Source organism: Pelophylax lessonae, assembly GCF_965119305.1.
Source record: "Pelophylax lessonae genome assembly, chromosome: 8".
NCBI classification, from domain to species: Eukaryota; Metazoa; Chordata; class Amphibia; order Anura; family Ranidae; genus Pelophylax; species Pelophylax lessonae.
The window spans coordinates 250,014,454-250,030,871 of record NC_138775.1 but is presented as its reverse complement, the minus strand read 5'-3'; the positions used below and the strand labels follow the sequence as shown (position 1 = coordinate 250,030,871).

The following is a 16,418-nucleotide window of genomic DNA, read 5'->3' as shown; positions in this document are numbered from 1 at the left end:
TGATAAAAAAAGGCATAGAAACTTGATGCAGATTTGAAGCCACATGTCCTTTTTCTCTCCTCCCCTTCCAGGACGGCCCAACAGTGAGAGATGATAGGCTCCTCCCTACCGGAAACACAATCAATTAAGAATAGTTAAAAGGCCCCACCTTTCCCTCTGGCCCTCAGTTTAGATTGTGTTTCTTCCTACAAGAGAAACACAGCAAAAACGGTAAAGATGAATCTGTGTTTTTTACTGCATTTTTTTTGAAACAAGCAGTGTGAAAGCAACCTAAAATAAAATAATCACCAGTCTGTGAAAGTGATAATAAAACGGTCATTCGCTGACAATGTATTCAACAAGTAGAAACTGGAGTGGAAACCTGCTGACTACCTCAAGGTGAAGGGATAATGGGGAGCACTGGTTTATAATGGTTTGCTTCTGCTTCACTTGCTCAAAACTAAATGATGTAACTGGTATGTAAACATTCTGAAATACTTGCTTTTAAAATTAGAAGGAAGTTTTTTTTTCATAACCAGGTTAATCAGAATGATAAATACTCTTCTGGTTTGCCTTCTAGGCAATGGAACAAACCATGGCAGCCAATGCTGACAAGAACAAGTTCCTCATTGATGGTTTCCCCAGGAACGAGGATAATCTGCTGGGCTGGGACAGAACAATGAATGGAAAGGCAGACGTGTCATTTGTCCTCTTCTTTGATTGTGATAATGAGGTAGGTGTACAGTCTGACCTGCAAATTACATGGAGAACCGTCAGAGCAACTAGGGGCAGCTGTGTTTTCTGGTTTGTGTCCACATGACCTTGGTTTTCTTCCTGACAATTTGGTACTGCAGATATTTGTGGGCAAAGGTCAGGCAAATGTGGGCTGATATACTAAAGGATTTTGCAATCAAATTTGAGAAAATGTTAGTATTTCATTAACATGTGGCATACCCTTAAAAAAAAAAAATAATAATATATATATATATATATATATATATATATATATATATATATATATATATATATATATATATAGATTTGTGTGTGTTATATAATATTACTATAACAATGTGTCAGCACTTTGGGTGGTCATTGAGGCACTACAATAATACATTACAGCTTAACTCATTTGGTGTGGGACACTCGTAGGTGTTAGAGGCAGAACCTGCTACAGTGCATCTGAGTCCTACAGTGCACATTATCCAAGAGACGCCTATAGTGGGGGATATCTATTGATTGATATTGTGAGCAGGGACTTATCCTCAGTGGGAGTGCTCTATCGCAGTGTTTCTAAACTCCGGTCCTCAGGGCACACTAACAGGCCAGGTTTGCAAAAAAACTGAAAATGCATCACAGGTGATATCATTTGCTGCTCAGTGATTGCAGTATTAGTCTGCATCTCTCCAAGGTAATACTTAAAATCAGGCCTGTAATGCCCCGTACACACGCGTCGAAAATTGGCAGGGAATTTTCGGCCAACGTCCGATCTGCCGATTTTCGCCTTGTTAGTATGATGCTTCCGACAACCAACTCCGACTTTTCGGCCGAAAATAATCTGGTGTGCAGACTATAAAATTTTTGTTAGCCGTCAACACAACGGCCGATTTTCGTGCAGTCAGTACAGATTTCGACAGGGAAAAATCTGATGAGCAAGTCTGGGCATGCTCAGTGAAGAAAAAAAACACAAAACAAACCAACACATGACATCACTTCTGAAGTAGAATTTTTTTGGCCGAGAAAATTAGTGTGCAGTCTAGGCACATTCCAACCAACGAAACACAACTTGGACAAAAGTCGGACGATCAGTCGGCCGTTAATCGTTGCGTGTGTACGAGGCTTTAGTGTGGCCTGAGGATCGGAGTTGAGAAACACTTCTCTATCGTACAGGGATAATTGTTGAGCTGCATCGCCAAGGAAATCGTGAGACGTGTATACAGATTATGTCCATACGCCATACACAAAGGGAAGTATACCTGTTAGATCTATCTATTATCTATCCAATTGCCTATATACAATCACTCTGAAGGATCAATCCCTAACAAATACAGTGCCTTGAAAAAGTATTCACACCCCTTGAAATTTTCTACATTTTTTTACAACAAAAAATGTTAATGTATTCTATTGGGATTTTGTGATAGACCAACACAAAGTGGCACATAATTGTGAAGTGGAAGGAAAATGATAAATTGTTTTCAAATTCTTTTACAAATATCTGAAAAGTTTGGCATGCATTTGTATTCAGCCCCCTTTACTCTGATACCCACACCTAAAATCTAGTGCAACCAATTGCCTTCTGAAGTCACCTGATTAGTAAATAGCGTCCACCCATGTGTAAATTAATCTCAGTATAAATACAACTGTTCTGTGAAACCCTGAGAGGTTTGGTAGAGAACCTTAGTGAACAAATGGCATCATGAAGGCCAAGGAACACATCAGACAGGTCAGGGAATAATGTTGTGGAGCGGTTTTAACACCAAAATTTAACTTTTTGGCCTAAAAGCAAACCTCTGTGTGGGTGGAAAAATAACACTGAACATTACCCTGGACACACCATCCCCACTGTGAAACATGGTGGCAGCATTATGTTGTGGGGATGCCTTTCTTCAGTAGGGACAGGGAAGCTGGTCAGAGTTGTTGGGAAGGTGGATGGAGCCAAATACAGGGCAATCTCAAAAGAAAACCTGTTAGAATCTACAAAAGACTTGAGACATACAGCCAGAGCTACAATGGAAAGGTTTAAATCAAAGCATATTCGTGTGTTAGAATGGCCCAGTCAAAGTCCAGACCTAAATCCAATTGAGAATCAGGGGCAAGACCTATTAATTCAGATGCTCTCCATCCAATCTGACAAAGCTTGAGCTATTTTGCAAAGAAAAATGGCCCAAAATGTCACTCTCTAGATGTGCAAAGCTGGTAGAGACATCCCCAAAAAGACTTGCAGCCGTAGTTGCAGCGAAAGGTGGTTCTCCAAAGTATTGACTTGGGAGGGAGGCTGAATACAAATGCACACCACACTTTTCACACATTTATTTGTAAAAAAAATTGAAAACCATTTATCATTTTCCTTCCACTTCACAATTATGGGCCACTTTGTGTTGGTCCATCAAATAAAATCCCAATAAAATACATTTATGTTTTTAGTTGTAACATGACAAAATGTGGAAAATTTTAAGAGGTATGCATACTTTTTCAAGGCACTGTATATACCAAATATACAGCTCAGTATGAATCTTTGAACAGTGCAAAACGCCTCCACTAATGATATATCTGGTTGGAAAATTATAGAGATTAAAATGCCTCCAGGGCAAACACAGTGGAGATTGTTATTGCAGAAGTCTCAACGAGTGAGGAGTCTGAATATAAACTTTTTATTGTTTACACTCAAGTGTGAACACTGATTTTTTATTTTATTTTTTTTAATTGAAGCAAGGCACCTGCCTAATCGTGAAATTATTACATGTTATACGGTTTATGTGGAGGAGACAGATATATGCTTAACTAGTTCCAGGCTTTGGACATGCTACACACATCCATCATACCCACTCATACTCCTTATTACACAAGGTGTGTGTAGCACTGCTAGGACTCCCACTACACAGCAATTCTCAGCTCTGATTAATCAAAGCTGGTGTTGCTGTGTACACAGAGCAGCTCTTGGCAGCTGTTTAAAAAAAAAAAAAAACTGCGTTTTGGCCTCTTTCACAAGACCCTCCATTCTCCTCTATGGGCAGTGCAATGTAAAGGGACTTTTGTATATTAACATCCAGTTACCTCTGATCTCCTCTGGCAAAAACAAGCAGAAGGGGAACTGTTACCCCCTTCATCTGGCCGAAATTAAATCGGTGAGCTGTGTATGTGGAGAGCGGACACGGACCTGTCATACAACAAATAGAATAGGGCGCCAGATCAGTATAAACAAGAAAAGTGTAATTTATTACATATCGCTTACATGTAAACAAGCTGTAAACTGCACACAGGGCTGGTATAGTTGTTCAGATTAACGTAGTGGTCTTGATAAACTGGAGAGCAATTACAGGCACAGACCAGGAATCGCCGTGGGTCGAGCCAGCAGCCTCCGGAGTTCTGACACACAGTTACTGTAGCTGAGTGCACAAGCAGACAGATTGAGACCGGGGGCTGGCTGCAATGAGTTTCTGAGGCCTGCCTCCTTCGTCAGGCTAATCTGATAGAGATAGATAGATCTATATATAGATAGATAGATAGATAGATATACAATCTGTCCTCGAGTGGGGAGGGTTAACCTGAGAAAGGAGGCAGAGCCTCAGAAACGCATTGCTGCCCGCGCCCTCTCTCAATCTGTCTGCTTGTGCACTCAGCTGCAGTGGTGTGTGTCAGAACTCCGGGGGCTGCTGGCTCTCCCCACGGCGATTCCTGGTCTGTGCCCTTAATTCCTCTCCAGTCCATCGATACTACTACTACTTTATTCTGAGCAACTATACCAGCCCTGTGTGCAGTTTACAGCTTGTTTACATGTAAGTGATACGTAATAAATTACACTTTTTATCTTGCCTATAGTGATCTGGCGCCCTCTTCTATTTGTTGCATGCTTTTGAGGGGATCCCAATACCCATCGAGGAGCTGCCGGTGAATGTATGTGTCCTTTCTCCTATCAAGATTACCATCACCTGCAGTAGTCTTCAGTGGACTCCTATGACTGTTTGCCCAGTGGAGCGCTGACTCACCTGCTATTCATTAGCGAGTGACTTTTGACGGATCTCACATGGCTACTCCGCTCAACTCAGCAAGGGTTCATTGTGGGCCGCATCAGCATTCTAGTTGCCCTCAAAGGGCTGGTTGTATCTGTAAGACTAGATGTCCAGAGCGCCCCTCCACCATCAGAAATGAAGAGTCCTCTACTCTCTCTTACATGACAGGGCATAGCTTGTGCTGCTGGGGGTGGGAGGGTCATTGGGAAACAAAGTGCTGGGTCTGGAGGAAGGCTGAAGTCCGCTGCCAGAGTCTACTAAATGCTGAGAGCAGGGGAGGCAGAGAGAAGAGGATTCTGCGGCTGCACAGAGAGTTGCAGGATCTGTTGGACCAGTTCTGTCCTCTCTGCTGCCGACTGCTGAGACAAGGTGGGGGCAGAAATGAGGGGTTTGCCGCAGCTGTAGGAGCGGTGTTAGGGCCACACGAAATGGCCTGGAGAGCCGGATTATTTTACACATGTTGTATAGCTCATAATCCATGTTGTCATAGCCACATTTTATTTAATGTATAACTCAAACGCTTTTTTTTTTTTTTTTGGATACAGTGGAGAGGAATTAGAACCCCTGTCAGTTTTTATTGTTGTCTGTGCCCCCATAAGGGAGATTCACCCTCTGTCATGTTTACCGTCATCACCAAAAGTGAAAGTAAAAGAAAACCCCACATTTTGAGTTGTCCCCAGTAAAGGAATAGAGGGGAAATCTTCCAATGAGGAAGCTAGTTCTTATAACCCTGGGGACAGCAAGGGATTCCCTCACTTTGAAGGGATTTCCTCTCATGTCTTGTTTTGGCTATGAGACCGGAAGTGAAGGGAAATCTTCATAATGGTGTGCCCCATTGCTGGCAAAAAATAATTGGCAGTTGTTGTAACCTCCTTTACTCTATCCATTATGGGGGGAAAAAAAAAGTTTTACCTTTTTAGTTCTGCTCTAAGTACAGTCTATTGTTGGTTGTACTATGTGTGTAGGAGCACGCCATTCTAGCGAATGAGGGGCTTTAATACAGTGTTTTTTTTTTTTTTTTTCCCAACTACTTTTTCGGAGTTGTAACCTATAAACTGGGATATGATTATGGTTTCTAAAGCACTATTCAAAAACATTTTTGCTCCATTATTGATGACATGAACAGGGTCTGGCTGTGGACTGCTTAAGGAGGTTTGGAATAAATCACAATAAGTGGTCCTGGGTTGGGTTTTAATTTACCATGATATTTGTTGTTTTTTTTTTTTTTTTTTTAGTGAAAAAAAGAAAAAATCACTTCCCTAGAGCAAATGTTACTATGATAACATTATATTGCTCTGGTCAGTGTGGTTATAAAAAAAAAAAAAATATATATATACACACAGGTCCTTTTCAAAAAATTAGCATATTGTGATAAAGTTCATTATTTTCTGTAATGTACTGATAAACATTAGGCTTTCATATATTTTAGATTCATTACACACAACTGAAGTAGTGCAAGCCTTTTATTGTTTTAATATTGATGATTTTGGCATACAGCTCATGAAAACCCAAAATTCCTATCTCAAAAAATTAGCATATCATGAAAAGGTTCTCTAAACGAGCTATTAACCTAATCATCTGAATCAACGAATTAACTCTAAACACCTGCAAAAGATTCCTGAGGCTTTTAAAAACTCCCAGCCTGGTTCAGTACTCAAAACCGCAATCATGGGTAAGACTGCCGACCTGACTGCTGTCCAGAAGGCCATCATTGACACCCTCAAACAAGAGGGTAAGACACAGAAAGAAATTTCTGAACGAATAGGCTGTTCCCAGAGTGCTGTATCAAGGCACCTCAGTGGGAAGTCTGTGGAAAGGAAAAAGTGTGGCAGAAAACGCTGCACAACGAGAAGAGGTGACCGGACCCTGAGGAAGATTGTGGAGAAGGACTGATTCCAGACCTTGGGGGACCTGCGGAAGCAGTGTACTGAGTCTGGAGTAGAAACATCTAGAGCCAACGTGTACAGGCGTGGGCAGGAAATGGGCTACAGGTGCCGCATTCCCCAGGTCAAGCCACTTTTGAACCAGAAACAGTGGCAGAAGCGCCTGACCTGGGCTACAGAGAAGCAGCACTGGACTGTTGCTCAGTGGTCCAAAGTACTTTTTTCGGATGAAAGCAAATTTTGCATGTCATTCCGAAATCAAGGTGCCAGAGTCTGGAGGAAGACTGGGGAGAGGGAAATGCCAAAATGCCTGAAGTCCAGTGTCAAGTACCCACAGTCAGTGATGGTCTGGGGTGCCATGTCAGCTGCTGGTGTTGGTCCACTGTGTTTTATCAAGGGCAGGGTCAATGCAGCTAGCTATCAGGAGATTTTGGAGCACTTCATGCTTCCATCTGCTGAAAAGCTTTATGGAGATGAAGATTTCATTTTTCAGCACGACCTGGCACCTGCTCACAGTCCCAAAACCACTGGTAAATGGTTTACTGACCATGGTATTACTGTGCTCAATTGGCCTGCCAACTCTCCTGACCTGAACCCCATAGAGCATCTGTGGGATGTTGTGAAGAGAAAGTTGAGAGACGCAAGACCCAACACTCTGGATGAGCTCAAGGCCGCTATCGAAGCATCCTGGGCCTCCATAACACCTCAGCAGTGCCACAGGCTGATTGCCTCCATGCCACGCCGCATTGAAGCAGTCATTTCTGCAAAAGGATTCCCGACCAAGTATTGAGTGCATAACTGAACATAATTTTTTGAAGGTTGACTTTTTTTGTATTAAAAACACTTTTCTTTTATTGGTCGAATGAAATATGCTAATTTTTTGAGATAAGAATTTTGGGTTTTCATGAGCTGTATGCCAAAATCATCAATATTAAAACAATAAAAGGCTTGCACTACTTCAGTTGTGTGTAATGAATCTAAAATATATGAAAGTCTAATGTTTATCAGTACATTACAGAAAATAATGAACTTTATCACAATATGCAAATTTTTTGAAAAGGACCTGTGCGTGTATATATATATATATATATATATATATACACACACACACACAAACACACATATATTGGAGAGAGAGACCCTGTTGTATGATAATGCTGTACTGCACTGGTGACAGTGTGTGTGCGTATGTGTGTGTGTGTATATGTATTTATATATATATATAATTTTTTTTTTTTTTTTTTCAAAAAACTTCTGACAAAAAATTACATTTTCAAAAAAACTCGCCATACCTCTTACTAAATACTTTGGACTTTCTGCTTTCCAAAAAAGGGCTATTTAGGGGGTATTTTGTACTGTCCTGATGTTTTTGGGCTTCAAGAAATTAGATTGGCCCTTCAGTACATCAGGACTGATCAATTTCCAGATATATTGCATAGGTTTTGGACTCTATAACTTTGACACAGACTAAATCTACACTGATTTAGGTTATTTTCACCAAAGAAATGTAGCAGAATACACTTTGACCTAAATTTATTAAAGATTATTTGCAAAATGTTGTAACCGAAACGAAGAAAAACACTTTTTTTTTTTTTTTTTTTTTTATTATGTTTCAGGTTTTTATAGTTTTTAGCAAAAGTTTAAAAAACCCAGTGGTGATTAAATACCACCAAAAGAAAGCTCTATTTGTGTGAACAAAATGCTAAAAATGTAGTTTGGGTACAGTGTTGCATGATCGCGCAATTGTCCTTCAAAATGCGACAGCGCTGAAAGCTAAATATTGGCCTGGGCATGAAGAGGGTAAAAGTAGCCAGTATTGGTTATAAAAAACCTTGTCACCAGAGTTGAGATTTTTTAGAAGGCTTCATTTACTTAGCAGCTTACCCTGGATTCATACAGTACATGCAGCTCAACCAGCGAAAGTTGAATGTTTCACAATGAGCAAAATTGGTGCTTCTGAATGGATATTCTCCCTATTCTAAAAGCAAAAAATGGGTAATGAAAATGATGATCAAAGCTGCTGCTGCTTCACATTCTTTCATAAAGATCACATTTTATACTATTTTTTTTTTTCTCTCCTTTCTTCATTTACAGACTTGCATTGAACGTTGCTTGGAGCGAGGGAAGAGCAGTGGAAGAAGCGATGATAACAGGGAGAGCTTAGAAAAGAGGTAATGGGAATTCATTTTAGCTTCTTTGCTTCTGTAATGGGTTTGAAATATGGCACCAACAAAGTATGAATTGGTCATACATAATAGGAAGTTTTCTTATCCTGTGCTGGGACCAGCCATTCATTGTCAAAAACACAAGCAAACCAAAAGATTGGTGCTGAGAACGAATGTTCTGTTAGCTTTAGTTTAAAAGTATGTCAGAAAATGATGAAAGACATCTCAGCAATGCATGCACATTTTCCCATGTCTTATCCCTCTAAAGACCCTGCAGGTACAGAAAAATACCTGATCCTGGCAGAAATGCAGTCTGCTAATTTTCTGTCATGGACTTCACAACAGTGTCTCTCCTGCTCTGAAATGAATGAGAATGGTCTCAGCCCTGCTCAGTTGTCTCTTTCTGAACTACCGAAACCTCCCACTCTTCCCATTTAAAAAAAAAAAAAAAAAGGCCAGGAGTTATGTCCACAAAAAGAACTGGATGGGATAATATGCCTCCTTGAGGTAAAAGAACAGGTGCACAGGACACTAGACATATCTGACATCAACTGTTTTTGTTTTCTTTTTGTCAGGGTTTACGTACAATTTAAGAGGTCTGGGTAGGAAAAAAAAAAAAGTACCATATAAATATTTTAAGTACCCCTTTGTGCCTAAGGTCCCTTTCACACGAGCGATCCGATCAGATCCGCCTTTCAGTTTTTTAGGTGGATCTGATCGGATCATGTCCACTGCCATCCGCATCCGATCCTATCCGTGAAATCCAATTCCCCCATAGAGATGCATGGGGCTCTGACATCTCCCTCTCTGCACTCGGAGCGGAGAGGGAGCTGTCACCTTCCTGCTCAGCGGGGATCTGTGTTTATGATCCCCTGCTGAGCAGCACGGATTCGCCTGGAGGCTGACCGTGTGAATGAGACCTTAAGCCCCGTACACACGTACCGAATGTCGGCCGAACGATCGGCCGTCTTTTGTCCGTTGCTGTCCTGTCAGTTGAAAAGTGCTAAAGACTGCACACGAATTTTGTCGGCCAACAACAGCCGACTGCAGAAGTGATGTCATGTGATGGTTAACTTTCCTTGTGTTTTTTCTTCTCTGAGCATGCCCAGTATTGCTCATCTGCTGTTAGTCGGCCGAATTCTGTACTGACTGGCGAACAATCGGCTGTTCTGGTGACGGCCAACAAAAATTTTATAGCCTGCACACCCGATTCTGTTCGGCCAAAAAGTCGGAGTCAGTTTTCGGGAAGCATCATACTAACAAGCCGACAATCGGCCGATCGTTTGGCGGCCGAATATTTACGGCCGACAATCGCTACGTGTGTACGGGCCTTAAGGGTAAAGCAAATCTGAAAGTGTTACTAAACCCACAGCAGTAAAATCTGTCTCTCTGCAGTAAAGCATGTAAAAAGGCTGATTGATCCTGTCTTCTCTCATCCGTCCCTTCTTCCATAGTCCCCAATCTATTTGCTGAACAGAGCTTTGGGGGAACTCTGCACATGCTCGCTAGGTGTGGATTTTCTTTTTTTCTTTAGAGTAATCAGTACTGTCCAGACAGAGGGTCAGGGGTCCTGTAGACTCATTGGACAATCAGGGTCAAATGAAAACGACAAGCTTTAACCAGAGAATGATAGAAGTCTCACAAGACTGCAATATACTGCTGACGAGAAAAGATATTTAGCAGTTTATATTTACTAAAATTGCATTTCCATGTTATCTGTACTGTGGGAGACCAGATATAGTGAATGCAGGCTCCTGGGTTTATTAACACTTTAATATGTAAGCACAAATCGGGCTTTAGTTTGGTGGTAAATAGTAATAGATATCTCCTAATTATTTATTTTTTCTTTTTTATTATCAAAGGAAAACCAGCCCAAAACAGTAAAGAAAGATATATTTAGCTATACATTTCTTGCTACTATCATGACCTACCACCAAAAAATAACCTCAATTAAATTCTCCTGCTCCTGACGATCACAGTAATACCACATAAGTGTATGTTAGTTGTTTGTACTCATAGTACAGCCCAAAAACAATAGTGCACATTTTGTTTTGTTTTTATTGATTCTAACTAAAACACACTGACACAAATAAAAAAAAATCCTGTCCAAAAAAATACTGACCCTGACCTTTGACCCAAACACTAACCCTGACTCTGGCCTAGCTCAAACCTTAATCATGGTTTTTTTTTCACACTTCTTTTTTTTTTTTTTTTCTTACTCTACAAGGAGAGATGCTGCCTATCTCCTACCTACATTTACAGAATAAAAACACTGGGGTGGGTTTCACAGGGACTGATCACTGTGATAGCCAATCAAAGGTTATCACAGCGATCAGGTGACCTGTTATTGGAACTTCCGAGTCCCAATCGTTTGTACGGGGCCCGGGGCTCTCCGTGAGAACCCAGTCTCTGTGCAAAGGGAGATACGCAAATATGTGGCCCCACGGAAAAAAAGCCCAGTCCAGTGGGGCCACATATTGTGTGTGGGTGGAGTTAAATATTCGCACAGGCACAATGAGTGATCACTAGTGGCCATAATGCAGTGTTTTATTTGATTGAGGAATATTAGAAAAATACCACATTATGAACACTAGATGGAAATGATGATTATAGGAGATAACCCTGTTACAAAAAATATGAGAATTGTTCGTTGTGGATGTTCGAATGCTTTAAGTGGAAATTCAGGCTAGAACTAACTAAGCTTAAAACTGCTCCTACCCACCTTCTAACACTTGTACTGACTACCCTGTAGAAGGAAGATGCATAAACTTCTTTATTCTCAGGGAGGTCTGGTTGAGTGATCGACCCCCCCCGCCCGGCTTCAGGGGAGAGGAGAAACAGCCAGCAACAGATGCCCCATAATAAGCCTATGGGTAACGTCACTTTCCAGGCTTTTCGACGATTGTTGGCACTCTCTCTTCTCCTCTGAAGCTGGCCGCTGGGAACTGATCTTGTGAATGGACAGGAGTGCTCTGAGAATAGGTACGTTTTAGTATCTTTCTTTTGCACAGTAGTTAGTATAGGCGTTAAAGTGGAATTCAAGACTATAACTAAGCTTAAAACTGCTCCCACACTATTACATTTTACACATAGACCCGTAAGTTTTGAAGGTCTCATTTTTAGGTGTGCTTTGTATCAATAAAAACCCATTCAGGGAAAAAAAATAAAATTGCGGCCTAGTCTGCATATGTTACTGTGAGATACACCCGTTGGATACTGTTGTTATATTCCGCTATTCAATAAACACCCATTTAGGGGAAGATCCTAAATTGGAGAAATGGGTTTAGGTAAGGGTAGTGTTATGAAAAGCGAGATTTACTTTTAAGGTTACCCATGATGTAAGTGACACTTTGAGAATAGTATAAAAAAACTTTGGCAAAAAAAGCCCTGAATTGAAATTTTGTTTATACGTATTATTTGCAAAAACGCAATTAACTTCCTGGAACATGCAGCAGAAAACATTTTGAAATGTTGTTCACCATACAAACAATTATGTTCTGTAAAGATCACAAAAATAAATGAACAAAGAATACCCTGTCTTCTGAGCTTCGCTGAGGGTCTCCTTTGTATTCCAGGATTCAGACTTACCTCAAGTCCACCCGGCCTATCATTGATCTGTATGAGAAGAGGGGAAAAGTTCGGAAAGTGGATGCTTCCCACTCTGTAGATCAGGTCAGATGAATTACCTCGTATAGTAACAAAAATTCAGTGTATTTCTGTGCCTTTAAAAAGATTCATGGCTTTTCTTCTACATCTTATCAAACTATGGGGTATTTTTTTATGGCTGTTTTTACCCCAGATTCATCCAACTTTAATTTTTCAAATTGAATCAAATATCAAAAAAGTCTTTAATAGGCCTCTAATTGTCTGATGCCCCAAGTTGTTTTATTTATATATATATATATATATATATATATATATATATATATATATATATATATATATATATATTATATATATATATATATATATATATATTATATTTTTTTTTTTCTAAGAGCGCAGCAACTCACAGGTCATGAAAGGTGTACGTACAATGAAGGTTTAATTTTGATGAGGCACAAGCTCCTGAGGAAGACTAGCTTGTGCCTCGTTGAAATAAAACTTTCATTGTGCGTTCACTTTTCAAGACCCATGAGTGCCGCTCTCTCTTTTGGATTATATGTGCTACAGTCTTTGCTGCACACCTGGGCCAATTTTTTGTCTCTGATGTGTGCAGTGGTGACTGTTGGATTATATACAATGGATATACAAAGTCTACACACCCCTGTTAAAATGTCAGGTTTCTGTGATGTAAAAAAAAGTGAGACAAAGATAAATCATTTCAGAACTTTTTCCACCTTTAATGTGACCTATAAACTGTACAATTCAATTAAAAAAACTAGCTGAAATCTTTTGGGGGGGTACAACAAAAACAAAAAAAATGTGGTTGCATAAGTGTGCACACCCTCTTTTATAACTGGGGATGTAGCTGTGTTCAGAATTAAGCAATCACATTCAGACTTATGTTAAATAGGAGTCAGTACACACCTGATATCATTTACAGTGCAACAAACAGAAGGGTGCACTGACCTAGTGCAAAACCATTTATTGAAGAGTAAAAAGGTATCATACATTATATTCACACAGTAGGTTGCAAATAGGCATGCAAAAATTCTACGTGGAGTGGGAAGGCCCTGTCCCCTGCCATGTTGGCTGCTTGTGGGGGAGTCTTTTATCACCTCCAACCTTTTAACTGAGCCGCAGGTGACGTTGGCCAAAACTGGAAGTGACGTATTTATTCGCTGGTGGAACGTGTTCTCGCCGGCACTCCCTGGTTTCTGAGCGTGGCGTACGTTCCAAGCACTGTCAATGCGGTCCAGGCTAACAGCTCTGCCACATAGGGCAATTCGGAGAGAAATTCCTTGAGCCCACCATCACCACCCCCCCCCCCCCCCAAAGGGGTGGGTGCACACATTTAGGTGTCTTCTAGAACTACTTCTCATGTCAACAGATGGTGTATGTATCCACATGTGTATTTATATCACTCTAGCAAGCAGCTATTGTGTAATAAACCCTGATTAGGTCGGAGGTTTGTGGTTCGCTTTTTTTTTTTTTTTTTTTTTTTTTTTTTGAGTCTTTGAAATGCATACAAACCAATGATATTTAAATGGTGGGACCGACCAATTTGGGAGGTCCGGGGAGGTGCGGTCTGCTGTGCTCTTTGTATATATAGGTGTAGCAGGTCATTTGTACCTATGGCTCTGATGAAGAGGGTCCTCTCTCTAAACACGTCAGCCATACCAGTACGGACGCCATTCATATCCCTCTGTAGCACTGGATGTATCCATGTCCTAGAGGTCACCTGATTGTTTTAGGATTTTTACATGCCTATTTGCAACCTGTGTTTGTGAGTATAATGTATGATCCCGTTTTTACTCAATAAATGGTTTAATGGTTTTGCACTAGGTCAGTTCGCCCTTCTCTTGTTTGTTGTTTTCCAGTATATGTGGACACCCATGGTCCTGAGAGGGCAGCAAAAACCTAGACTCTACCAACACAGTCTTTTTCCCTTAAGCGCAGCTTCTGAGTGCAGGAGAATTACTTGGTATCATTTAAAGTGCCTCTGATTAACCCCAAATAAAGTTTGGCTGTTCTAGTAGGTCTTTCCTGACATTTTCTTAGTCACATCCTACAGCAAAAGCCATGGTCCACAGGGAGCTTCCAAAGCATCAGAGGGATCTCATTGTTAAAAGCGTTCAGTCGGGAGAAGGGTACAAAATAATTTCCAAGGCATTAGAAATACCATGGAACACAGTGAAGACAGTCGTCGTTAAGTGGAGAAAATATGGCACAACAGTGACATTCCTAAGAACTTGACGTCCCTCAGAAGCTGATGAAAAGATAAGAAGAAAACTGGTCAGGGAGACTGCCAAGAGGCCTACAGCCACATTAAAGGAGCTTCAGTAATATCTGACAAGTACTGGCTGTGTGGAACATGTGACAATTTCCCGTATTCTTCATATGTCTGGGCTATGGGGTAGAGTGGCAAGATGTAAGCCTTTTCTTAAGAAAAACACCCAAGCCTGGCTAAATTTTGCAAAAACACATCTGAAGTCTCCCAAAAGCATGTGGGAAAATGTGTTATGGTCTGATGAAACCAAGGTTGACCTTTTTGGCCATAGTTCCAAAACACTGCACATCACCAAAAGAACACCATACCCACAGTGAAGCATGGTGGTGGCAGCATCATGCTTTGGAGGCTGTTTTTCTTCAGCTGGAACAGGGGCCTTAGTCAAGGTAGAGGGAATTATGAACAGTTCCACATACCAGTCAATATTGGCAGAAAACCTTCAGGCTTCTGCTAGAAAGCTGAACAATGAAGAGGAACTTCATCTTTCAGCCTGACTGCGACACAAATCATACATCCAAATTTAACAAAGGAATGGCTTCACCAGAAGAAGATTAAAGTTTTGGAATGGCCCAGCCAGAGCCCAGACCTGAATCCGATTGAAAATCTGTGGGATGATCTAGAGGGCTGTGCACAGGAGAAGCCCTTGCAATCTGACAGATTTTGGAGTGTTTTTGCAAAAAGGAGTGGGCAAATATTTCCAAGTCAAGATGTGCTATGCTGATACTCCTACTCAAAAAGTGCTGTAATAAAATCAACAGGTGCTTCAACAAAGTATTAGTTTAGGGTGTGCACACTTATGCAACCATATTTTAGTTTATTTTTACTCCACCTAAAAGATTTCAGTTTGTTGTTCAACTGAGTTGTACAGTTTATGGGTCACATTAAAGGTGGAAAAAAGTTGTGAAATTATTTATCTTTAAGTGCTGTTACATTTTTCTACATGTTTTTTTTTTTTATATATACTTAACCACTTTTAGCCTGATTTTTTCCAAAATGCATAGTCATTATTACAGGAAGAGCCATGTACACAGCCTACCTCCCCCTCCTTTCTCCTTCACAGGATCATGGTGATGGTGACAATTACATACTGCGGGATCTTTATATACACACCGTGCTGAAGTCTTTCTTCTTACTTTGTTTCAGGTTTTCGTCAAAGTCCAGGAAATCTTTGATCGGGAAGGATAACGATTGTCCATGGATAGGCGTTTTAGCTCCTTCGGGCTTAATCTTATTTACTGCATATTTCTTATTTACTTTTTTTTCTATTCTTCTTTTTTTACGTAAACATTGTAAACATGAGCTTGATCTTATTGGTGTATTTGCCTCGTTTCTGTCTAGCCATCTCAGCGGCTCCTGTCCTTTTATCACTACATGAGATTGTATTTTTCATGAGCTGCCGGTGAGGGCTTTTCAGTCTCTGCCATCCAGATCTGAGGTGGCCGTGATGGATTTTAATTCCACTTTTGAAACACCTTAGTTTTTTTTGTTTGGACAGAAAGTAGACAACAAAATTGTATCTGCAATGTACTCTTCACTACTCACTGACAGTGCAAGCCATTTACCTTTTTGAAGAATGCATTTAAGGATAAAGCTTTAAATGGAACTCCCCCAACCCCTTTATCCTAGTCATAGAAATAACTAGAACATCCAATATTTAAATGATTGTAAATATGTTTTTTGGATATGTGGTCATCTTAGAGCCGCCACATCTTTTTATATATTCCGGCCATATTTTAAGAACAGAGCATGGTCATTGGGTTCAGGACGT

At 40.5% G+C, this 16,418-nt stretch overlaps 1 protein-coding gene across 1 annotated transcript in view; it reads left to right on the top strand.

The window, feature by feature from the left end:
- Positions 1-15,963, top strand: part of CMPK1 (cytidine/uridine monophosphate kinase 1) — a 32,844-nt gene extending 16,881 nt beyond the window's left edge. Inside the window, exons 3-6 of the mRNA XM_082264897.1 lie at positions 560-712; positions 8,687-8,763; positions 12,333-12,429; positions 15,794-15,963. Of these exons, the coding sequence (XP_082121023.1) occupies positions 560-712; positions 8,687-8,763; positions 12,333-12,429; positions 15,794-15,835 (369 nt within the window). The 3' untranslated portion in view covers positions 15,836-15,963. The remainder of the gene's footprint in view (positions 1-559; positions 713-8,686; positions 8,764-12,332; positions 12,430-15,793) is intronic.
- The last annotated feature ends 455 nt before the right edge of the window (positions 15,964-16,418 follow it).